Raw genomic sequence first — 24,068 nt, 5'->3', positions numbered from 1 at the left:
AATGCTGCCATACTTTTGTTATAGCCTGTACTATGTGAAAAGGCAAATGAAGTACACAGAAGACATTCTGAAAAAGCATATGTGCACCTCACAAATCCACATACACGCTCCATACATAAACTTCTACATATATAAATGGGAAGCTTTAGTGTGATACATAATTCTGGAGCTGACAGAAACTCGTCCAACAGACCTAGGACACATTTCCTCCAACTCTTTGTGCCTGCTGTGAAAAAACAAACAAACAGAGAGAAGCGGGAGCGGACCAAGTCATTCTCATCACCATCATAAACGAAAAAGGCTCGGTTATTTGTATTTGAAATAATCTAACAATGATGCACTCGAATAAAGCCCTATCAGCACAGCGATATGATTGTACACTATTTATTTATTTAATTATATATTTTAAAAAAATAAGCCTTTTTGTTATCTCAGGTAAAAGTTGTTTTAAAAGCGTACATAAATAGACAGTGGTCTTATTTTAAAGATTTTTCAATGAAAATGTTAAAAAGAAAAAGAAATAGACAAATAAGTGCGAGAGCACAGAACATGCACGCGCGGAACGAAGCGGGCGTTGAGGAAGTGTAAGTACACGGATCTCTTCTCGGGTAACACCGTTGGTAAGTGTCTGGTTTGGGGACTGGACATGTTTTTAAAGAGACCGAAGAGCTAAAGAAATTTTAAAAATGTTTAAAAACGTATGCGGGGTTCACTGAATATGTTTGCATCGAGTTAAAAAACCGGAAAATCGCGTTTCGACTGAAAAACTACAGCTCTGAAGACTCAGCATGGCCGACCAGAGGCTGTTGTACATCGGTATATTATAACGAAATAACACACATGCATGTGTTCGACCTGTTATTACTGGACAGAACGTGGGTTTTAAATCTTTTAAGTGAACTCTTAAAAGCAACTGAAACGCACATGAGGGTTTTATGTCGGCGTTATCATTTCTCACAGTTAAAGTGTTATATTGAAATTACATTGCTCTCAAAAGTGAGATAAACTAATGTTTGTGTGTCCTTTGTGTTCATTCAACAGATATCAAAGCTGAATCGAACAGCTCCACACCTGCTGCATCCGAGAAGCCCCTCTGGACTCGCAGCAATAACGTCTTCAGGTTTAACTTCTTCCCTGACAGTTCTCCAGCAACTTCAGAGAAAACACCTGCATCAGACAGGACTGAGCCAACGAGCCAGATTTCCTTCACCGAACAAAGCTCTGCTTTTGCCTTCAACTTTCAAATCCCTCCTGCAGAAGACATGGACACAACAGACACTCCAAATACTTCTCAAGGTGACCGACAGCGCGTCCCAGAGGAGAAGCCTCCCCTTTCGCAGGAGGTTGAGTCTCCACCTGAACAATCTGAGCAATCAAAAACAAAGAAGAAGAAAAAGAAGTCAGGGAAGAAAAACCCCTCCAGTATTGAGCCACTGCAGAAGCCAGCTGAGGAGAGTGAAGGTGCTGCAGAGGAGCTGGTCAGTGTGCAGTGCTTTAAAGTAATTACAGTGGGTTTGAGGTGAGCAGTTCGACTGGTTGATTTTATGTCTGAATGTGTTTTAGAGTCAAGAAGAGCAGCTGAAAAGGGAGCTGGACTGGTGCATCGAGCAGCTGGAGCTGGGCCTGAAGTCCCAGAAGGGCACACCGAAGCAGAGTTAGTGAGATTTGTACCTCAGAAGTACTATGATATGGTTGGAAGGGACATATAGTGAATCCAAGTGTGAACGTAGCCTAGATTAAACTAATATTCAGGATTCTTTAATGTTTAATCTATGATCTAAACAAGGTCATACAAAAAGTAAACTTCTAAGCATGGTGTCACCTATTGAATATGTTCTCCCTTCAGATGACGAGGCGTCTCGTGCTCTGAAGACTCTGCGCAGCTCCAAAGCTCCTCTGCCCAAGAAGAGGCAGGTGATGAGAGCTGTAACTGGAGATTACAGAAAGAAGATGGAAGAGGAGAAGAGCAAGCAATTCAGACTCATTCAGAGCGGTGAGTGAATTTTGTACCAGCGGATTCATTAAAATGGTTAAAAACTGCCACCGGCTAACGGGTTTCTCCGTGCCCCGACAGAAATCGCATCAGCCCAGGTCAAACTTGTGTCAGAGTCCCCAAAGAAGTCTGTTTTCCACCGGAGAGCTGAAGTCAAAACTCAGACATCACTCGCCGAGGAGAAGCTGCAGCGCACTGAAGCTCACTGTGCAGAGCTGACGCCACAGACTCAAGAGGCGACGCCGGTTTTTGTTCTTATCCCATCGAAGGAGGAGTTTCATTTCAATTTTCTCTGATTTGTCTGTCCTGATGCCAAATCCTTCACAATGCAGCATGCTGGAGATAAAGTGCTACGTAGGCTGGCAGAACGGCACCGTCAGAGATCTGTGGACAACCTTCTGGTGAACGCTGAAGATATGAGGAGAGAAGACGTCAAAATCTCTGTGCTTACAGACAAAACCTTTAACTAATACATTTTTAGAAAGCGTGATGCATTCACTGAATTAATGTGATTGCTCAAATCTCAAGAGAAACGTATTCAAGTCCATTCAGGCTGACAGCATGGCGACTCGAACCATGTTACGATAAATACTGGATTCCTGTCGATTACACCTGAGGTGCCAAAATATCTTGTATATTTAGAAAAACAGACAAATACGTTTTTGTTGGACTTCTAAGATAATAATCATGTTAATTCAGAAAAAATGGTTCAAAGCATTTGAGGTTTTTTGTATTATATTGCTATATTGCTAAATAAATTAAAAAAAAAACTTTGGTATTTTTGCTTGTAGTGTCTTCATTAAATGCAATGATAAAATGAATTAAACATTTCTAAGTAAAATCTTACAGTTTACAGTTAATAATCCAAATCGATAAATAGATTTTTTTCTTCACTAAGGCTAACATATATTCCACAAAGGCTTTATACATTCATGTGAAAAACAAAATGCACCTCATGATTCAGTAACTTGTAGAACCACTTTTAGGAGCAACAACTTGAGCACTAATTGTTTTCTGGGATTAATGTCCTCTCCTGGGGAAGATTATAGCATTAATGCTACAGCAAACTGAAAACCTTCCTTGTCATGTGACTGTATGTACCGCTTTTTATTAAAATGGAAACTGGTTGAGTTAGCTCTGATTTAATCATATATATTTTGAAAGTTTAGTCACTAATCTCACTTTATGTTCAATGTTCACTTTATACAAATATTAAAATGTCATTATTAATGACTGAGTTAAGGTTGATTCTTAAATTGTCCCTTTTTGTGACGTTTTTACAAAGCTACACTCACAAACACAGTTGAACTGTCTCTAAAATACAATACAATTAAAAAACAAACAAAAAAAATTACGATGAATGAAAATGTACACACAAATAAAGCAGACAATAACACTGGATGTGTTGTAAATGGTTCATAGACTTTTAAATTCAGCCTGTGTGTGTATAACAGAGAAGCTGACCTTGAGAGCAAACATGAATCAAGAGTTTGTGTAAAGAACATACATTCCTGTGTTTATTTCCCGTTTAAGGAAGCGTGATTCCTCTTTTTTTTTCCCCTTTAAAGTGTCCCTCAGACAGGATAGGGTGGTGCAAGGCTCAGCACGGACACATTAGAGTGTGACACACAACTAGAAAAGTTTCGGCTGCTGAGAGAACAAACTACCTGCTGACGGTAAGTTTGAATTCGTTATGTTTTTCTGCACTCTAAAATACTCGTTTGCTTCTGTTGTCGTCTGTGCATTTAATTAGTTTAGCTCACTGTGTTGGTTTTATTCCAGAGACCAAAAGTTTAGACGCTCACCTCGCTAAGCTAAATTAGCCAGAGGAGTGAGCCCTGTGAAATTACCGTTAGCTTTAAAGTAGCCGCTATTCGTGAGCCTGTATAAGTCAGCATTGTTTATGTTTTCCATCAACTGAAGCTACAGCATTTGGGGCTTCTTGCATGCTCGTAAGCCCCTGGTTTTAAAGTGTGAAACCAGGGGGTTGCAGTTTGTTTAGAGCAGTTTATGGTGTCTCTGTTTCCCAGGAGAAAAGAGTGAAGATGTCCGAGTTAAGCGATGAGGCCAGTGAGTCAGAACAGCTGGGTGCCAGCCTCTCCCTGTGGCTGGGTGACTCCCTGGTGCGAGCTGAGGAGCTGGATGTCCCTCTGGACCTTCACACCGCCTGCTCCATCGGCCAGTACGACGTGGTGGCTGAGTGCATTAAAAAGTGAGGGCCTCTTAATACCAACATTTCCACACGGGGTTATATCCTCCACAGCTTATTCACATAACTGTGTTTGCTTTCAGGCGTGAAGTGGACCTGGATGGCAAGAACATTGGAGGATGGACCCCACTTATGTATGCGTCCTACATTGGTCATGACAACATTGCAAATCTGCTGCTGGAGGCCCGTGTGAATGTAAATTCCACCACTGCCAAAGGACTCACACCCCTCATGTTGGCCGCAAGCTGTGGGAACGAAAGTATCGCATACTTTCTGCTTCAGGTACAGAATCACCCTGAATGGGGGGGTAAGGAGACAAAACAATGGCACAGAGATTTGTGATGATGAAGCATCAGAATGACAAAAAGAGTTTGAAAAGAGACAGAAAGCAAATAACAAGTTAAAATAAGCTCCAAGAATTAGATGAGAAGCAGATGGACAGTAACTGAAGGGTAGATCCAGCCAAAAAAAAAAGCAAAATAAACCCCAGCAGTTATAATGGCAAATTAAAACAGCAAATAATACACAAGGCACACTTGCATGCGGTCTTTTAGTCTGTGAGCATCACTTCTCTGAAGGGTATGTCAGGCCACAGGGGTATGTGTTCTCACAGCCTACCCACGTGTAACCTTTGTCTTAGAGGTTAAAGTAACATACAGCAGCTTATTTTTGCCACTGTGGATTTCCAAGAGTTTGGATCTTTATATATATATATATATATATATATATATATATATATATATATATATATATATATATATATATATATATATGGGGACTGACTGAGCATCTTAGTCTACCTTTCTTGGTTCTTGTTAAAGTGCCTGCATTTTGTAATATCCAAAGACCTCTGACTTTTAAAGCTGAGTGCCCCCAAAACAGGCTATTGTCATTTATATATAGGGCCAGATTTACTTGGTGTAAATCAGTCTTTTAATTTGCAAAGAGAGCACAGGGATAAGATTTTTGTGACTGATCCTGTTCCATATGTATTTCTGGAACTTCCTTTGTCACGGGCAAAATATAAAATCAGGTGTGCAAACTGATCTGATAACATTTGTGACATGCAATTTACTCCTAATTGTGCTGATATTTATTTCAGGAGGCTTAAGGCCTCTACACACCAAGCACATTGCAAAAAAAAACGACATGAAATTAAGAATTCAAATTCCGAATGTTGCCAAGTGAGGTGGTCTGATTGGTCAGATGTGTTTATTTGCAAATTTGCCCTGTGAAACTACACAGTCGGTGTGAACGACTGCATTACGAAAAGATAAAAAATATTTTTAAAGCGCAAATTTTACACTTTCAGTTTGTAAAAGCTCTTTATTTTTACCCCTCAGCCATAAAAGGATGACAGGGCGTTGTCTTGGATGAGTTTGAATCTCAGTGACCTCGACCTCAAGGTCAAGGGTTAGAGGTCGAGTTTTCTTGTGAATGCAATAACTCAAGGATGTCACTTGAAGGAGGAGGCTGAGGGGTAGCAATGTCAATGTTTTTTCTGCATGATATTGAAAATAACTGCCTGTGTTTCGAAGACGTGTTTTAAAAATTGCCTCTAAAACTAACCACACCTATCATCACTACTGCTCATGTGTAATTTTGCCCTGTTTAGTAAATCTGGCCTTGGGTTTAGATTCAGCACTCTTTTTGAGCTTTAAATTTTATTGTGAACATTCAGCATTTTTTTTTTTCTTTTCTTCTTTTTTTTTTTCCATGTTAAAACCCCAAAAGCAAGGGGCTGATTTGGAGTTGAAGGACTCTCGAGGCTGGACCGCTCTGTTCCACTGCACAAGCACAGGCCACCAACAGATGGTCAAGTTCCTGCTGGATAACAATGCTGACGCCAATGTCAAGTGAGTGTCTTTATTTGCTGTAAAAAGACCATCAAAAAATAATGATCTGTTCACACTTTTGAGATTTTCATGACTCTTCCCTCATACACAGGGAGCCAGGTTCTGGCTTCACGCCACTGATGGAGGCTGCTGCTTCTGGGCATGAAATCATTGTTCAGTACTTACTTGATCATGTGAGTAGGTTAGTGTGCTGAAACACACTCGTGTGTGAGTGCAAGTGGTTATGAGCCAGACCATGTCATTCTCCTTTTTTTTTGCCACATCTCCATCTCCTGTCCCTCTTCAACATCTAAAAAGATGGAGCCACATCACTGGAAAATGTAACTGACATGACTCGCACACCACGATACTTTCTCACAATTTGGTAATCCTTTGAATTTTCAGAAAGTTAAAGTGAATGAACGCAACGCCAAAGGTGAGACGGCGCGTGCTCTGGCTATGATGTACAGCTATACCAAAATTGTCAGCCTCATTGACTCACGTGCTCCAAGAATGAAACCAGGTACTTGTTTAAACAGCTCAGCATCTAAAATTCCTGTCTTTACTAGGTCTTTCATTGTCTTTTAATTTCTAATGTTGTTTGGGGGGGGGGTTTGGTACGTGTGTTCTGATTTGTCAGGACACTTTGAAGATCTGAGCTCCTCCGAGGACTCGGACAGTGCACCACCGAGGACACGGCCCAGCCGAAACAGAGTTAAAGGCATCAGCATCCACGATGGGCCTCAGGCCATCGCCAAGTTCCGAGTAGGAGGCACCAGCAAACTGTGTGGTACAGTGTCATGTAAAACATCAGGTCTTCAACGCGTATCTGTGCTGAGCCACACTTTGAACACCACGTTTGTTCTAGTTATGAAGTTAAAATGCATTAAAAAAAAGAAGAAGCTGTTTCTAAGGGTTCCCATGGGTTCTTAGAGAGTCTGAAATTAAAGTAAAATAAATAAAGGTCGTAAGTGCCTTACATTGCAGGTAAATCTGCTCTAGGTGGTTATTTTTAAGATTGGTAGAAAAAATTAGATTAATTTTTATTACGTTTTTAAAAATTACTGTGCTTTAATGTGATTTGTTTTGAGTTACAGTCTCTTTATTATCACAGGTATTTACGCATACACATTTAAAATTGTAGCTACATGAATTCACCACTAGGGGGCACTTACAGCAGATACAATGTAGATGTTTTACATTCAACTTTTCAAAATTTGTCTTTTAGGTCATTATATTTCATCTGACTCTTATTATGTTTGTTACATTGGTAAACAAAAAAAGGTTAACGGTGACAGCAGGTGTGAAATCCCTCCAAAGTACTGAGGGCAAGCTTTAAGTGATCGTGTGTTCCTGCATTACTGTACTCTGCAAAATCCTTGTGGAGCTGAAACCAAAAAGGTTAAAAATTAAAATTATAAATGTGAGGGTGGAAAGCATTTTTTCCCCTGTAAAGTAGAGCACATTATTCATGCTTCCATTTATAATAATAGCTGTGTGTTGTTAATGTCACATTTGCCCTCACAGATCCTCCTGCCGCCTTGCCAGGGTACATGATGTTTCGTGGCATTGGGGAACAGAGCGAGGGTCTCTGCTACCGTGATGTGACTTCGCCTATCAATGAACTGGATGGCCAGAGCAACAGCAGCAGAGGTGTGTGTGAGTGATTTAAGAAAAAAAACAAAAATAACCTCTGAGACCAACCCTGAACTCTGATTTTTTACAAACCTGATGGGAGTTAGTTAAATCAACTCTGGGTGCATGTGTGTGGGGTCTGAGTCACCATGGCAACCGGTAAATATGGAGAAGAGCGTCTAGTTGACTGTGAAATATGAATGTGTGTCAAAGCAAAGTTTCTTAAAAAAAAAAACAGAAGAAGAAAAAGTAATTTCAGCAGCATCCACACAGTCATTATGTACCCAACTTAATTTCAAATAATACAGAAATTCTACCAGAAATGTGAACTTGTGTTTTAGGTCTTATTTTTTTCAGCTGTCACCTGAAAAAATACAGATCACAACAAAAACTGTGTGGTTTGATACATCTGTATGAATAAGGAATGTAATTGGATCGTCAGACAGCTGTTTCAGATGCAGCAGGAGGGGGGAGGTCTGAGAGAACAACTCCCATAAAATACGAAACTTGAGTGCAAACTTTGTTGATTGTGTTTTTCTCAATATGACTGCAGATGACAGTCCATTCTTTGACCATGACATGCCCACCATGAGGAGCAGCAGCAGCAGCAGCGAAGGCCTGCCTCATGTGATCGGCCTCAACTGGGAAGGCTCTGTGGAGAGTAACGAGGTGAACACAAGAGCCTGCAGTTTGGACGCAAACTGTGTTCGTCAGTGTGTTGTGATAAATAGTTGCATCTTTCTCCATCAGGACTCTGACCAGTGTAAAAAGAGCAGCATTCGCAGAGTAAATAAGGGTCATCACTCAAAAGGCAAGACTCGCCACTGGAACAGCGATGGAGCTCACTCCAGCGGGACATCAAACTGTGGCGCTTGTCTTCCGCCTTCCTACACTGGCCCAAAGGCATGTTTGTGTTTGTTCAGGTTTCAGTACGTTTATTCAGATTTCCTTGAGTTCCTGGCAAGGACTAAAATCTCATCTTCCTGTAGGATCTGGCAGAGTTCTTGGAGCAAATTGGCTTCTCGAAGTATCTTCCGTTACTTGAAGAGCAAGATATTGACCTGCGGATCTTTCTCACCCTGACAGAAAATGATCTCAAAGAAATAGGGATTACGTAAGATGCTGCTTCTTCCTCTTTGGGCTGTTCCCTATAGGGGTTGCCATAGCGGACCATCTGCCTCTGTCTCACCCTATCCCTAGCATCATCTTCTGCCTTCTGTTTATTTTTTCCTCCTGCCTGGCAGCTTCATCGTTTGCATCCTTTGTCAGTATATCCACTCAGGCTCCTCTGCTCATGTCCAAACCATCTCAGCCTTTGTGGCCAAAACTCTCACCCTGACCTTTTCCTTTGATGTACTCCTCTCTAATCCTGTCCCTCGTGGTCACTCCCAATCATAATCTTAGCATCTTCAGCTCGGCCTCTTGTCTTATTGTCACTGTCACCGTCTCCAAACCATACATCATAGCACGTCTCAGTACCATCTCGTAAACCTTCCCTCATCATTTCAGATTTACCCCAGTATGATCCATGTTTGTGGTCTCATGTTTTGAAACTCTGTTCTCTCCTCCAGTCTGTTTGGACCCAAACGCAAAATGACTTCAGCCATTGCGAGGTGGCACAGCAACGCTCGACCACCCAGCGATGCTCTGGAACAAGCTTACGCCGACCAGCTCGAGGCTGAGATGCAAGAGATGGCCATTCAGCTACACAAGGTAAACATGAAGCATTGCAAGTGTGAGATTTGTGACTTGGGTTTTTCTCACCTTGCTGAAAACCTTTTGCATGTTTTTCTCACCTTCGCAGCGCTGTGAGGAGGTTGAGAGCCTGCAGAGCCAGGTGTCTCAGGAGAAGGAGCTGCGCACAGTAATGGAGGGATGTCTAATGGAGGACAAAATGGCATGGAAGAAGGTCCACGCTGAGTTGGTGGAGAACCACCGGCTGGCTCAAAACATGAGTGCCATGCTGGGGAAGGAACGGGCGTGCCGCGGTGAACTGATCTCCTGTTTGACCACAGATGGGATCAGCAGCTCTGCCACTGCTGGGGAAGGAACTGGTGTTAAAGGTGAGTTGAGGTGGACTGTGCTAATTTTTGGGTTTACAAACGGTGACTTTTTTAATTTATTTTTTGTAGCTGGGGAGGGAGCGACGCGTTCCAGTATTCAAGAGCTGATGAAGAAGATGGATTTGTATGAAGAAGAACTGGGTAAGAAGGTTTAATACTCAGGGATTTTAAGTGTTTAGTGCAGTGACTCAAGTATAATGGCGTTGCCCCCGTGTTACATCATTACAGCTGGAAGTCTGCAAACGCTGCTTCAGAATCTGAGGCGACTGAGTGCCCCAGAAAAAGTCTCAGATAGCTTGGAACGACCCTAAGCTTTTCAGGTGACACAAGCTTGCTGGCACAGAAGATTTGAGGAGCTTTTTAGCATCTGAAATAGCTGAACATAATTTGCTATTTTCATATATTTAAAGGACCTTTTTGGAGCACTCGACGGAGGGTGATTCGCCACCCTGAACAATGTCACTGAAATGGGAGAAGGCCAAATACGAGGCCAGCCACACCAGGGCCAGAGCGGCTCGGGGGAGCGAAGCCTCTCTGCTGATCATCTGGGATTGGCTGATGGGCCAGAGCTCGCCAGATGTGGACGAGGCTAACAAGGGTGACGCAGCTGCTGCAGGAAAACGACAAGCAGGCACAAGGGTACCTGACCCTGACATGCCTGTGCTGGTGTTTGTGGAATGCTGTAGATGGGCTGTGAAAATGCACGAGGTGATGGAGGGGACAGAGGTGATGGAGGAAATCGTGGATCAGGGGTTGTAATACTGTGATATTTCTACGTAACTGTACTCAAAAGTATGAAATGTGGTTGAAGTGATGTTTATACCACCAGATGGAGAGTTGGATTATAAAAGCAGGTTAGTAGTCAAACTTAAAATGAGCTCTGCAGTTTATTTGAATGAAATCTTGTCATTTGTATGTTGTTATGTTTTTGAAAATAATGTCCTGCTGAATGCCTTTTAAATAATGTTAGAGAAGATATTAAAGTGGGTCTATGCACATTTCAAACTGCATATTTTGGTTATGCAGGAGTTGGAATAATTTTTGTATATACTGGATCGCTTTAGCCTTTACGTTTGAGGACACCATCCAAGGTTTGAACATGAGGCGTGAGGCTGCTGTACTCACACTCACAGGTCTTTGTATCAACAGAAAGACCCAAGACTGAAAAATGTGAGCACCCACTGTGGTAATAGTATGATAGTACACACAGGGAAAAGCATTATAGGTCCTTCAGTGTTACAGTGATGCATTATTACTCTCACAAGTCTTCTAATTCTGCAGACATATGCATATGTAGACACTGAGCTACGGGGACTGATAAATCCCCAAAATTTAAAAAGAATTTCTGTATTTGAATATCAGTTAAAACCTGCCTACCTGTACAGATATTTTAGGATGTAATTATAAACCAAACTTGAAGAACTTTGTCCACAGCAGTTTTAATTATGTGATAAATTATTTGGCAAAAAAAAAAGAAGTAAATTTGGAGTAAAGGTGCCCAAATTTAATTTTTATTTCATTCTAACACTCTTATTGGGATTTGCGGTGCTCATTGGGAGTTTGTGTTCTGGGATGTATGCAACATTTACAAATGTCTTCAGAGTCTTCCTCTTAAATCCTGAATCACTCTTGTCACTTCTGTATTTAATGTATGACTCAGACACTCCAGGCTTTCTTACACTATAAAGTGCCTCGAGATGATTTATAAGTATAAGATTTGGTGCTAAAATGACATTTAACAGAATTAATGTGGTGGTTAAAACGAGTCTATTTGTGTGGTCAATATTTAATCTGTCAACACTACAGGGCGCTTCTGCACAGGCTGAGCCTCGGGGTCAGGGAATACCCGTCTGATTGTCAAATGTCTCATCTGAAAATCCACTACTGTGCCCGAGGCCTTGGCGCTAGTTCAGGAATAGTCACACTTACTGCTTAGCTGCAATTCTGGCACATTGTGGATGTTGGCCGATTTTTAGCCTGCAGGTTTTGCAATAAGCACAGCCTTCACACATCACTGCTCTCCTCTCACAGCAGGACAGCTCCTGTTACTTCAGATGGAAAAATGTGACATAAGCAAACTTTAAACACCTGGCTAAAGTCCCAGTCTTAATTTTTTTTGGCAGAACTGCCAGCCGAGTATCTATGTCACTATTAAAATGTGCATCTTAGCTGAGGTAAAACTACACTTTAAGTTTAGAAAAAGATGACGTTCAGGTATGTCTATGATCTGAAATCTATGTAGTATTTCCTGTTTAAACACTGTGTGAGGCTCCCTAAATCACTAGTTTGTTTATTAAATGTACAGTAGAAAAGATCAGTGAGCTAACGACTATCATCTATAACACCTGAAGTCACAGGGGTGTCCAAAATGATGTACAGTTACTTAGGACTGGGCTGATAAAAATCTCTGAGATGTACATGAGCAAACAGCTGCCTTCAGGCTACACTTTTAAAACTGACTCAAGAAAAAGCAGTTTTGTTGAGGTTCATCAGTGCAGAAGCACTCTCTGCTGGCTCCAACTCTGATCCGTTTTCAATCTCACCAAATGTGAGGCACAAACTACGACATGCACTCCAGCGCACTGTGTGTTTAGCTGCTGGACTAGAGACTAGACATGCTGGCAGGCAGCCAGTTGGGATTTCTGGCCCCATGGGAGTAATGTGTGGTCAGGTTACCTCGAATGTGAGCTTATTCACACTGACTCGTGGAGATTGGATGTTCTATATAATGAGCACTTCAGAATCAAAGTGTCAATTTAGTATTTATTGCTTTAACATACTGCTAGAACAGAGAGAGGTGTCCTCTCCAGTATAAATTAATGCACCAATATCTACAGTACTTCAAAATAAACATTATGTACAAAGAGGAAGAAGAGCAAACAATTCTTCCTGTACAGTATTTGAGGTTAAAAACTGTAAAAAGCAGCATACATGTATATAAACTTCTGCTCATACAAACAGAATCAAACGTCATTTGCGAATACGTGATTGTATTTGTTCTTGCGTAGCCGTCCAGGAGACACATGTAAACCTCTGATTCTTTCTGGTCTAAGCTCACTTCAAAGCTGTCCTCTTTTCTGGTGGGCAAACACTCCAGGTCCACGTAGAAGGATAAAGACATCTTGTCTGGCTGTTTGTGTGTGTGTTTTCCCGCACTCGCACAGAGGACCAGCTGTGTTAACAGTAGTTGTGAGCAGCTCAGGTGTACTCGCACAGGTGACCGCAGCCGGCAGGGCAGTGAGCGCTGCTTTTGAGCCAGTTCATCATGTGCTCCAGATGTCCGCCGTGGCTGCAGCCCTGACACCACACGAACAGTCCCTTCACCACATGGTGACACACGGCGCAGACACTGGCACACTGGTGGCACCTGAAGGAGAGACACACGGCAGCTGTCAGAGCTCATTCCTGTCAGTCCGTGAGAAACCAACACTCACGCAGCACATACAAGCTGCAACTCTGGAACCCAACCAGTATAGTCACTGGTCCATACTGCCCTATCGCTTATAGGTGTTTGTTTTTTTTGTGGTCTTTATTAAATCAGAATGATGATGATAAACAGACTTGGGCCAAGCAGGTATTCTTCCTGACTAAAGGAGAAAAAAGAAGCAGTTTTGTTGCTTTAAGACAGGTATTTTTTTTGACAATGTAAAACCTTTATTTATACAGATAATATCATTGAAACTCAATGTCTCATTTAAAAGAAAGCCCTGTTCCAGACAAGCATAATAAAATTACAATTAAAAATAATGAAAATGGTATTATTTATATTAAAAACAAGAACAAGTTCCAAATTCAGAGGAGCTCGTAGACAAAGGCTTAATATTTACTCCCGTTTCCACCTTAACCATTTGATCACCCAAATATCATGCAGGCTGCCTGGACTTATTTTGTAATCTGTAAAATTACAAAATAATTCATCTTTCATAAACCATTCAGGTTTTCTCACAATTTGCTCTGCACACAGGGCAAAATCTAGGTGGAACTGATTTTTCTGTTTGTGTTCAGACAGTGATACATGGTGAATGCTTTATGTTACCATGATTCACAGAATATCCCTGTAATTATCGTCTTCTGTTCTTTCTAAAACAGTTTAAATTTTGTCTCTAGCATAAACGGTAAGGGAATTATGGTCACTTTAAAAGTCCTCCAGGTTGGACACCCCCAGAGCACCTAACTGGAAGCGTCCAGGAAGCATCCTTATTAGGTGCTCGAACTTTAAGTCACTCCTTTCAGTGTGGAGGAGTATCAGCTCAACATCCCCTTCTGACCCCACCTTTAAGGATCAAGCTCAGCCACCCTTTGGAGAAAACTGATTTACATCGCTTCTGTCCCCAATGTTATTCTTTCAGTCACCACGCTGAGCTTGTAGCCACAGGTTAAAGTAGGAACAGAGATCTAAAGCTTCACTTTTTCACTCCGTTCTCTCTTCACCACAACTGATGCAGCAGATGCGGCACTACACTTGGAAGTCGCTGCACCACTCTCCCTCACTCATGAACAAGACACTGAGGTATTTAAACCGAGGCCTTACACTTTGAAGCGCTAATTCTTATTCACACCGTTTCACATTTTTCTGCAAAGAGAGCTGGAGGTCATCGTCTGATAAAACCAGAAGAACCACATCATCTGCAAAAAGCAGAGATGGAGGCACCAAAGTGGACAGCAACTAAAAATTCTATTGATGAACTGAATCGGTAACCAGCCAGAGTCCAGTGCTCACTGGGAACAGGTCCAATTAATCCTGACCATACGAACCCAAACCACCATCCTAGAACTATTTCAGCACATACATCTTAATTAAACGGTGCCACAGTGTTCATACCTGTCACAAATCCAGCCCTTGTTGCTCATTGGTCGCTTGCAGTTGCTGCAGTTGATGTGCAGTGTTGTTGATGTCTGGTTCAGGCAAGTGATGGCGCTGCACGTGCTCAGTTTGATGACCTCATTGGACACGTTCCACAACTCGAATCGCTGCAGCAGGTCTATGTAGGACATGTACCAGTGCTCCTGAAACGGAAAAATAAAAGTAACTGCTCAGACTGCAATCCGTGCTGTCACTGTATCGCTAACCTTGGATGTTTTTTAAGCTACAAATACAATTTAAAGTCATATAAAAAGGCCTTAAAGCTGCTGAAAACTTGCTGTATTTTTATTCTACTCATTTTTTAAAGCCTATATTCAAAATTCAGCTTTGCCGACAGGAAAACATGCTAAATTTTACTTGTTTCTAACATTTAACAAAACAGAGTTGTTGTTTTTTGTTTCACTAACTGACCTGGGTAAGGTCATCGATCTCTTTGCGAATCCGATCCCCCAGAACAATAAGCACCGACACGGCCATCTGCACATCGCCCTGCTCAGCGTAGTAACTCAGCATCTCCCGCACAATGGGGCAGAAGAAGCTGGCGGGCAGATGTGGACTGAACAGCGGCTGGGAGATGGAGATGAGAGAGAAAGATTCGATGGGTGTCAAACAGGTGACTTCGGCCTCGTTGCCGCTGACGTGCGGGGAGTCGGCCTTGTCCTGCTGAAGGTGCTCCGGAGCGGACGGGTTATCCACGATCTCGTGGCGCAGCTGGAAGGCCTCCTGGGGCAGCGTGTACTCCTGCTCCTCTGTTGAAAGGATAGAAGCGCAGATAAGAGACAAAAGGACGCTGAGCAGGAAGACGGTTATAAATAGCAGGCGCTGACGTCGGCAACCCCTTACTGAGCAGGCGACGCTGTGACTGACCTGTTTGGTTGTCATGCTCCATGGAATAGAGGTCGTCGTCATCCAACTCGGCGTCGCCGAACATATACTCAGGATGGCCCTCGCTGCCTTCCGTCTCCTCGTTTTCTGGAAGAAAATCGAATTGAATGTGATGAGTGTTGGTTTTTATAAGAATAACTAAGAAACTATTTGTCTACATCCTTTGGGTTTGGACCGTACTTCAGACGTGACAAGAATGCTTTGACAGATCATATAATGATGGTCAAAGTCAAACAATACAGATTAATCCTCACTAGTAACCTTATTTTTTAATGTTCTGTAAATATTGCACCATCATCGCTACAGTGATTTCTTTCGCGTGCCATCGCCACAGACGGCTGTTTAGTGACAAGTCCGGTTGACACAGACACATGCGAACATAACTTCGGTGCCAATTAAACCCACACAGATCGGCCTCTCAAGCGTTCTTAAAGCTCACCTTCATTATTGCTGATGTATGAGTTCCCAGGCTCCAGGTGGATGTTGTCCTGCCTGCTCTCACCTTTACTGCGCTCCAGTCTGCTCTCTGTACCCATCCCTGAACCCAGGTCCTTCAAACTGAAACTAAAAAAAACAAAGCAGCAACAGACACAAACTTTACCTTTCAGTCTATAATTGCACACATGAATGGAGCACAAAAACCCCCAACAACTCTGTTTACCTGTTCATTAAAGGCAAGGTGCCGAGTTTACCGAGGTTGTGGTTGGGACCGGGCGTAGCGAGGTTTGCAGGGTCCGAGAACATTATTCTCAACATTGTCCATGTAGTGGAAACCTTTGGTTCAAATAAAAAAAAAAGTGATTATTCACGGCACATATACTACAAATGAGAGTTACTGCAGTAGTATTTCCTAAAGGGGATCACAGCCACAATTTCAGCGTTATGTTACAGATCCAACAGGTTCATTTGTGTTACTTACAGTGTGCTAATATGGCCTAACTTTAAATAATGCAGACAATATGTTCATAAAAGAATGAATGAAACACGACTCAATTACTCTAAGCCAGGGATGGCAAACTCATTTACAAGGCCAGTGAAACTCCCCTTTCCGTCAGCATGAAGAAGTTTAACTACACAGTTAACCTCTGAGATAGCTGAATATAAGAAAAGAGGAGCAATTTGTACAATATTTTTACATGACAAAAAAATTCTGCTGTGGTAAATGAAGGAAATGTTAGGATGATTTAAAATTGGAAGATATAAATGTGTAAAATTACAGAAAAAGAAAAAAAAGTTTGTTTCTGTTAACAGAGAAAATATCCAGTTTTTTGTTTTTTTTGGGGTTTTTTTAAACTGCAGAAATTTTGCAGTAGATCATAAAAAAACAAAAAAATCATCTATTACTTAATTACTTTGGTATAGCTGAGCTGAAAAGCGTATTAAATGACAATTAAAAGTCCAAAATTTATGCCTTCCTCCTTATTTTCCAAAGCTGTCCAGTGTACCGGTTTGGAATCTTTGGCAGGTCGATTCTGGCCTCTGAGTCTTATGTTTGACACTCCTGCTCTAACCCCCTTTCTTAAATTATAATCTACTCTGTATTTAATGATGCAGTGAGTGACTGGAACAGACAGTCTGATCTGAGCTCAAAGGATTAATCTTTTGAAGTCTCAGTGATTAACAACCTTTGGTTCCAGTTTTTTAGATGTAAAAATACAAACGTTTTCTGAATATTCTATGATATTATGAATATTTTTAACAGGAGACTGCTAATCCAGTTGTTCAAAATTTAGCATAATCCGCTCTCCTCCAGAGTCATAGTGGGACTGGAGTGAGAGGTGGGGTTACCAGTCCATTGCAGGGTTAACACATGCACACCTATGGCCAACTGGGAACCTTGATGTAACCTCACCTGCATGTTTTCAGTCTGAAAGGGGAGAATATGCAAACTCCACACAGCCAGCTACTCTATCGCCCAATTTACTATGATCTAAAATATTATTTAAAAGAACCAAACTCTTTTTCACAATGTCGTCCAATACAAGCCGAAGAAAAAAAATCTGTTTTTTCAACACTCTGATGTTGTTACTGAACACAAAATATTCAATAGCTTAATATATAAATCTCTGCATTACACGTCTCATATCACTAACAAACAGCAGTACATAACAGATTTGTTCCTGTGCCGATCGGTCTGACCTGAGGTCTTTTAAGCTCCTGGGCCACTTTGGCGTTGTGATCACATAACTCAGCAAACGGCTTCCCGCTCAGGAGGTAGAGTTGTGCCGTCTTGACAAACCAGTCCATGCGGTGACTGTCCAAGTCCGTCTCAAAGACGCTGAGAGCACTGGACACATGTGCAAACTGTTCTGTCGGGTCGGGTTTCTTGAAGAAAAACATGGGGTAGCGGCGGTCGCCTCCGGGGTACGGCTTTCTGTTGGCATCACTGGTGATTAGACTCTCCTTGGCTGCAAAAGCCAAGTCACCCAGCAGTCCAAAGCACAGGCCCTCTGGGTTAGCCTTGTCCACAGGACGTGTGGCATCCTTGAACATATGCTGGTAGAGTGTACTGTCTTTAGAGCCAGAGAGCAGAAAATGAGGGTCATGCTGGTGTCGCCACACAATTCCAGTAGTCACATCCTTGTGTTCCTCAAAGGTAGCAAAGGGAATAAAAGGTCTGCGGATGTCCCACACATAGATGTTATGGTCCACCATCATGGAACAGGTGGCCAAATGAAACTTTCTCTCAGGTCGCCATTTAACTCGTGCCACTGAAGCAATCGTCTGGACGCAGTAGATCTCCTTGGCTCTGTTAGTGGTCATGTCCCAAACCTTCACCATCTTGTCCCTGCCCCCCGTTGCCAGCCAACCCCTAGAATGAAATGAGTTGAACGGCGACAACTGTATTAAACCAGGCTTCAAAAAATGTGTCTACTGCTCTACAAGGTTACAAAAAACATGTTAGCAAAGAAAGGCTGAAATTTCTTATTTCATGTCTCATATTTCTTGTCTTACCTGTCATCAGGATGCCAGTCACAGCAAAACACCGGACCAGTGTGAGCAGTGAACATTCTCTCATAGCGGTCCGGTCGTCTAATGTCCCACAGCTGCACGTTGCCATTTTCAAAGGATGCGGCGAATGTGAAATAATCCTTCATGCTGAACTGGACGTCCCTTACACTCTCTGACTGACCTAGAAGAAACAGGGGAAGTTAAGGGATGACAGCATTACTTCTGACAAGTGAAAAAGACTTCATTACATTAGGTGAACCATAAAAGTGTTATTCGCTCAGTGTCATTAGTCTAAAACTGGAGTTAACTCCTTCTTCATTAAATCACTCTTTTCCTGTAAAGAAAAAAAAAGGTCTTCCTTTAATTACATGATTTTATTTTCACTGTTTAGTGAGAAATTCTACATTTTGTATCTCTCTACCACAACTACAGCAATCCAGCCCTTTACAGCTCTAAACCACAGACAAAGGTGTCAGTATAGAGGGCGTTCTGTAGTGTACGCATTGTAAAGTTCTCACTTCACATATTCTCAACATATTAAGAAGAAACAGCGCTACTGTTCCATGCAAAGACTTACGTTACATTACACATGAAAGAGTTGTTGCAAACTAAATTACCTGAGAAAGTGCTCACAGACTCCTTCTTGCGCAGGTCGAAGCACTTCATGAAGCCGTCCTGTGAACCACTTAGCAGCATGTAAACCTCTGTTGGGTGGAAGCACACCTTGTTGACGGTGCGCTTGTGCTCAGTAAACAGCTGGTCCTGCTTGTTGCGAGAGGGTTTTCCCAGATTCCACGTCACCACCGCCCCGTTGGTGGCCGCCGTGGCCAGCAGGTTCTCCTCCATCTGATGCCACATGACATCGGCGCAGCTGAAGTTCAGCGACGGTTTGCGGCCAACACGGAGATTCAGTTTTTCCACGAACTGCTCCTCCTCGAGTGCGTAGATCTTAAAAATGTTCCGTCCTGCTACAACCACCTGCGTGGCATCACGGCACACGCTGATGGCGTTAGCCGGCGCGTCCAAGTGGCAGAACATGGTTCTCCCACTGATCGCATTGCTGCCAAGAGCTGTGGTGACCCTTGACATTTTCTCCATGTTTCTGTTGCAAAAATAATAATAATAATAATAATAATAATAGTAAAGATAATATACTTTGTCACCGCTATCAGGTCAAACCCAGTTAATGTGACATGAGGCATTAGGTACAGAGCTACAAATACAAACTTACAATAAGGCTGTTAGACTCCACCAGCAGGTGGCACTCAAGCAAAATAATAAGTCAGAGTTATACAGCACTTCCTAGACTGGGTGGCAGCATGTCACAAATCAATAATAACCTGTGTCATATGTATGTCATCTGTTAGTTAAACATGTGTAACAGCTTATTAATGCAAATATCTAATCAGCCAATGGCAGCAACTCAGTGAACTGAGGCATGTTGTTTTGTTGGAGATGACCAGCTGCAGTTCAAACTGAGCATGAGAATGGGACAGAAAGTGGATTTAAATGACTTTAAATGTGGCATTGTTGGTGGTGCCAGACAGGCTGGTCTGAGTATTTCTGAAACTGCTGACCTGCTGGGATTTTCTAGGGTTTAAAGAGAATGGTCTGAAAAAGAAAAACTACCAAGTGAGCGACTCTCTGGGTGAAAATTACTTGTTGATGTTAGAGGATAATAATCAGAGTGGTTTGAGCTCACAGGAAGGAAACAGTATGTGAAATAACAACCCAACACAATTAGACCATGCGGAAGAGCATCTCAGAATGTACAACACATCGAACCTTGAAGCAGCAGAAGACCACTAACCGTGAGTACCACTGATGTCAGAAAAGACCAGGAAACTGAGGATACAATTCAAATTCAACCAGGCTCACAAAATCAGTCTCAATTTCTGCTTTTACATTTAGATGGTAGGGTCAGAATTTGGCATGGATCCACCCTGCCTTGTATCAAAGCTTTAGCCTGGTGATGGACGTCTGATCGGTGTGGGGGATTTTTTTGGCACACTTTGTCTCCACAGTCACCAAATCTCAGTGTACTAGAGCACCTGTTCAATCCGCAGCGACTCTGCGATGCTATCGTGTCAATATGGACCAACATCTCTGAGAAATGTTTTCAGCACCTTCTGACTCTATGCCACTTTTAATTAAAGCACCTCTGAAGTAGAAACGGGTTCCAACCCGATAATAGCAAGGTGCACCTAATAAAGTGGCCGGTGAATGTTTATAGAAATGTTGCAGTGTAGTTACACTACCCGACACGTTATTGCTTTAAGTGCATGCAGTTTCTAAATACTCTTACGTATCCTGCTTTTAGTACAAGCTCACCCTGTGGGTTTGTTTAATATACTCATCCTCTTACGACTTGTAGCCGCTTGGTGCTCACGTGATTTACTCCACCAAGTAACATAAACACACACTAGCTGGCAATGTGGCTAGTGTTTATGCATACTAACACTTTAACCGTTCACCTTCTTAATGCCACGTGTTGTTGGTGTTTATAGTTACTTCTAAATTTGTCTTTACACATCTATTTGTGACTCGTAATCGGCTTGTAGTTTACGCGTCTCCTGCTGAGTTGACCACAAGCTGCATGACTCTCTGTACTTTGACCATAAACATGACTGGAATGACATGCTAGTGCTAGCTGGCTAGCACCACTCGCCGAGCAGGTTTGCAAAGACAAAGCGCAAATGCTACAAGTATTTAAACTGTCTGACAGATAATTAAAAAATCTATCAAATTAAGAAAATTCACGCGCATAAAGTAAAACACAAACAACTTCTAAGGACAAACCTTGTGCTGTGAAGCTCGCCTTCTTGCAGCACCGGAAGTAGTATTTTGTTATCATCTCGCGGGATTTCCGTCTGAAATAACAGAAGCAACCATCACGCGGCAAAAACTTACTACTGAGCAGACGTTAGAAACGATCTGGGTGGGTTTGTTTTTATGTCATGTGTACTTCAAAATAAAGGTGACATTTTCTGAATCACCGCAATACATTAGGGCGAAAGCAAAACTTGTTAAGCTCAATGTTATTGATTTATTTGGCTGTGTGAAATAAATGCTTCTGTGTTTGCAGGTGATGGTGTGAGCTTTCTGCTGTCATGAGCGCTCTGTTTGCCTGTGAGGAGCCAGCCGCATGGAGGAAAGTGTATGAGAAATACTGGGATGTAGTGGAGGCCAAGGCCAAAGTCAAGAAACCTGGGAAGCTGCTGGACCTTGAGCGGTGGTAATCCCCTATTCCACCTTTTTATCCATGTCAGCTGGGATTGAAAGGTCTTCAGAAAGCTGCGAGCGGACCTGTAGTTGGGGTTGTATAGTGGATACCTTCCTTCTGACCTGGTTTTACCACAGTTTCCTCTTGATGACTGTTAATTTAAAATTGAATGTGCTTTTTTAATTGAATTGAACTTGGATGAGTTGGCTTTGCTTTGACTGTAAGATGAAAGGTACACAGATCCTAATCAGTGTCTCTGTGATCAGGTACCAACAGGAGCTGCCCTCACTGATTTCAAGTCGGCCTGACAAACACGTCTCTCTATCAGAGCTAAAGAAACTGATGGAGTGGAAGCTCACTGTGAGTTATTATTTCTGAACTCTAAATCAAAAATGAAAACTTGACATTCAGGTGTGATTAGAGGTTTACGTCCCTTCATTGTGGGCTTGAATGTCATGGTGATTTGGGGCTTTTAATGATTTCTTTGGACTGTTCTTTTTTCCAGGGTGGAATGATTGCACATAGTACATCATCCTTTATTGACTTAAAAAAAATAACATTGTGTACAAGTTTGAAATTATTTTGGATTTTCACTTGCCCACACAGGGTCAGGATTATACACACACCCCCACTAATATTTGGTTAAATGTCAACCTCAACCAGATGCTTCTGGCATAATTCTGGCTCACTCTTCGTGGCAGAATTGGTAGAGTTCATTTAAATTAGTTGGCTTCCTGGCACAGTCTCTGCTTTTTAATTTAGTTTTATTTATAGAGCGCCAAATCACAACAACATTCGCCTTAATGCACTTTATATTGTAAAGTAAAGACTCTACAATAATACAAAGAAAACAGAGAGAGCCCCAACCGTCATATGACTGCCCCTATGAGCAAGCATTTTGGCAACAGTGGGAAAGAAAAACTTCCTTTTAACAGGAAGAAATCTCCAGCATAAGATAACCTCACCTTTAGATACCTCTTGTGCTCTTGTCATTGTGATCAAATAGCTCAATCTTTGCCTTGACTGACCGTAAAACTTTTCTTTAAAAGGCATTTGGCAGGTCCATGTGGGTGGCTACAAATTTCAGTTGAGTTTGAAAGTGCTGACTTTGAGGCAGATCTTGTTTTTTAAAATCATTAAAGATGTATGCTGTACAATCATTACATCCTGGGAAAACAACAGTTCAAAGTAATCATTAAAAATCCAAAATCACCATGACGTTTATGCCCATAGTGAGTGTGTGTAAAAGTCTGAGTACTTCTGTATGTTTCCTCAGCACTTGCCTCCTTTACAAGTGCATCTGTCTCACACATTTCAACCACATGCACCAGTAATTACTCCTTCAAACACGTAGTATAGCTTTGAAATAGCATGAAGAGTCTTAAAGCACTCCCTTCATCAGATGTGTCCTTGAGTGGCCCTGTGGGCTTGTCTGCAGAGAGGGAAGTTCAGGCCGAGGCTGCAGCAGCTGGTGGCTTCCAACAGCGAGGACGAGGTGGAGAAATGTTCCAGAAAGGCCTTCAGCCTTCTCCCTGACGTGCAGGCCGCCATCGCAGAGCTCAGCTCCCTGAAAGGAGTCGGCCCAGCCACTGCTTCAGGTCGGCACACCATCTTTTCTGGGATATGAAGACAAACATATGAATATTTCTCTGTGATCCTCTCCAAGTTTACAGAACAGTGCATAGATTGAGTAGGCTGGAACGCTCTGTACTCTGTGTAGAAAAATATATGCACTCGTTGGCTGCGTTCAGCGTAGCTTGAGGCTGACTGTCCATTTTGTTCCAGCTGTGTTAGCAGCAGGAGCTCCAGAACAGGCTGCGTTCATGTCTGATGAAGCCATGGAGAGCGTACCGGGACTGAAGCCCATCCAGTACACCGCCAAGCACTACACAGTGTACCTGGAAAAGATGACTGAGAGGACCGAAAAACTAAACAGAGGTAATGACACCAAGCTGGTTACGTCGTCATCTGCATTATAGACACTACTCATTAAAATACCACATTGGCCTGTGTTTAATGTGCCATTTTAATGCCTTTATTATATATTTGAATGGTCGTGTTGTTAAAAGTGCTTTACCAAAAAAGGAAGGGAAAAAAAAAGCTTTTGTATTGCCTCTCGCCCCTCAGTGGATCCGCTGCAGGACTGGACGCCCCACAGGCTGGAGCTGTGTTTGTGGGCGATGAGCATAGCCACACAGCTGCATCTCCAACTTCTAAAGGACATCGATGTGAGGGGGAGCGCAGTGGGGAAGAAGTGCTCCGACAGTGAAGCTGACCAGAGACCAACAAAGAAACTCAAATCTGCATAAAACCGAACATTTTACATGAATGCCGATTTAAAATTTGTAGTTTTTTCCTTTTTCCAAAATGATAATAAAACCTTTTTGTGGTGAAGTGTTGCGGATCGAC

The 24,068-nt window shown here is 42.2% G+C and overlaps 5 protein-coding genes across 7 annotated transcripts in view; 3 read left to right on the top strand and 2 right to left on the bottom strand.

Annotated features, from left to right (window-relative positions):
- The first annotated feature begins 632 nt into the window (after positions 1 to 632).
- lg8h8orf33 (linkage group 8 C8orf33 homolog) lies at positions 633 to 2,760 on the top strand. Of its 2 annotated transcripts, none has more exons than XM_063482071.1 (5): positions 633 to 816; positions 1,042 to 1,478; positions 1,564 to 1,654; positions 1,847 to 1,993; positions 2,075 to 2,758. In XM_063482071.1, exons 1-5 carry the CDS (start codon positions 789 to 791, stop codon positions 2,287 to 2,289), a joined length of 918 nt encoding a protein of 305 aa, XP_063338141.1. In that variant the 5' UTR covers positions 633 to 788; the 3' UTR covers positions 2,290 to 2,758. The 2 variants fall into 2 exon arrangements, with proteins under 2 accessions (XP_063338141.1, XP_063338140.1); XM_063482070.1 differs by having other exon boundaries at positions 775 to 875; positions 2,075 to 2,760.
- Positions 2,761 to 3,624: 864 nt separating this feature from the next.
- Positions 3,625 to 11,918, top strand: anks3 (ankyrin repeat and sterile alpha motif domain containing 3). Its single transcript, XM_063482069.1, has 16 exons — positions 3,625 to 3,669; positions 4,024 to 4,205; positions 4,286 to 4,484; positions 5,937 to 6,058; positions 6,150 to 6,231; positions 6,443 to 6,560; positions 6,678 to 6,827; positions 7,565 to 7,690; positions 8,226 to 8,341; positions 8,423 to 8,575; positions 8,662 to 8,786; positions 9,244 to 9,385; positions 9,477 to 9,735; positions 9,805 to 9,876; positions 9,964 to 10,055; positions 10,146 to 11,918. The coding sequence occupies exons 2-15, from the start codon at positions 4,039 to 4,041 to the stop codon at positions 10,044 to 10,046; spliced, it is 1,914 nt and encodes a 637-aa protein (XP_063338139.1). The 5' UTR covers positions 3,625 to 3,669; positions 4,024 to 4,038; the 3' UTR covers positions 10,047 to 10,055; positions 10,146 to 11,918.
- Positions 11,919 to 12,506: 588 nt separating this feature from the next.
- Positions 12,507 to 21,280, bottom strand: wdr24 (WD repeat domain 24). The gene is made up of 10 exons (XM_063481396.1): positions 21,236 to 21,280; positions 19,054 to 19,538; positions 18,440 to 18,617; positions 17,624 to 18,296; positions 16,146 to 16,258; positions 15,924 to 16,048; positions 15,467 to 15,571; positions 15,011 to 15,348; positions 14,558 to 14,742; positions 12,507 to 13,102 (listed from the first exon to the last, which is right to left on the bottom strand). The coding sequence occupies exons 2-10, from the start codon at positions 19,532 to 19,534 to the stop codon at positions 12,934 to 12,936; spliced, it is 2,367 nt and encodes a 788-aa protein (XP_063337466.1). The 5' UTR covers positions 19,535 to 19,538; positions 21,236 to 21,280; the 3' UTR covers positions 12,507 to 12,933.
- Positions 19,810 to 24,046, top strand: zgc:112496 (uncharacterized protein LOC541336 homolog). 2 transcript variants are annotated; one of them, XM_063481403.1, is made up of 6 exons: positions 19,810 to 20,247; positions 21,522 to 21,671; positions 21,926 to 22,019; positions 23,098 to 23,257; positions 23,445 to 23,597; positions 23,787 to 24,046. In XM_063481403.1, the coding sequence occupies exons 2-6, from the start codon at positions 21,547 to 21,549 to the stop codon at positions 23,966 to 23,968; spliced, it is 714 nt and encodes a 237-aa protein (XP_063337473.1). In that variant the 5' UTR covers positions 19,810 to 20,247; positions 21,522 to 21,546; the 3' UTR covers positions 23,969 to 24,046. The 2 variants fall into 2 exon arrangements, with proteins under 2 accessions (XP_063337473.1, XP_063337472.1); XM_063481402.1 differs by lacking the exon at positions 19,810 to 20,247 and adding an exon at positions 21,267 to 21,374.
- The window catches only part of rhbdl1 (rhomboid, veinlet-like 1 (Drosophila)), a 53,767-nt gene continuing 52,866 nt past the window's right edge, over positions 23,168 to 24,068 (bottom strand). The window contains exon 9 of the mRNA XM_063481399.1: positions 23,168 to 23,275. Within this exon, the coding sequence (XP_063337469.1) occupies position 23,275 (1 nt within the window). The 3' untranslated portion in view covers positions 23,168 to 23,274. The remainder of the gene's footprint in view (positions 23,276 to 24,068) is intronic.

The sequence above is a fragment of the Pelmatolapia mariae genome, linkage group LG8, assembly GCF_036321145.2.
Source record: "Pelmatolapia mariae isolate MD_Pm_ZW linkage group LG8, Pm_UMD_F_2, whole genome shotgun sequence".
Classification (NCBI taxonomy): Eukaryota; Metazoa; Chordata; class Actinopteri; order Cichliformes; family Cichlidae; genus Pelmatolapia; species Pelmatolapia mariae.
This window is presented reverse-complemented; position numbering and strand designations above follow the sequence as displayed.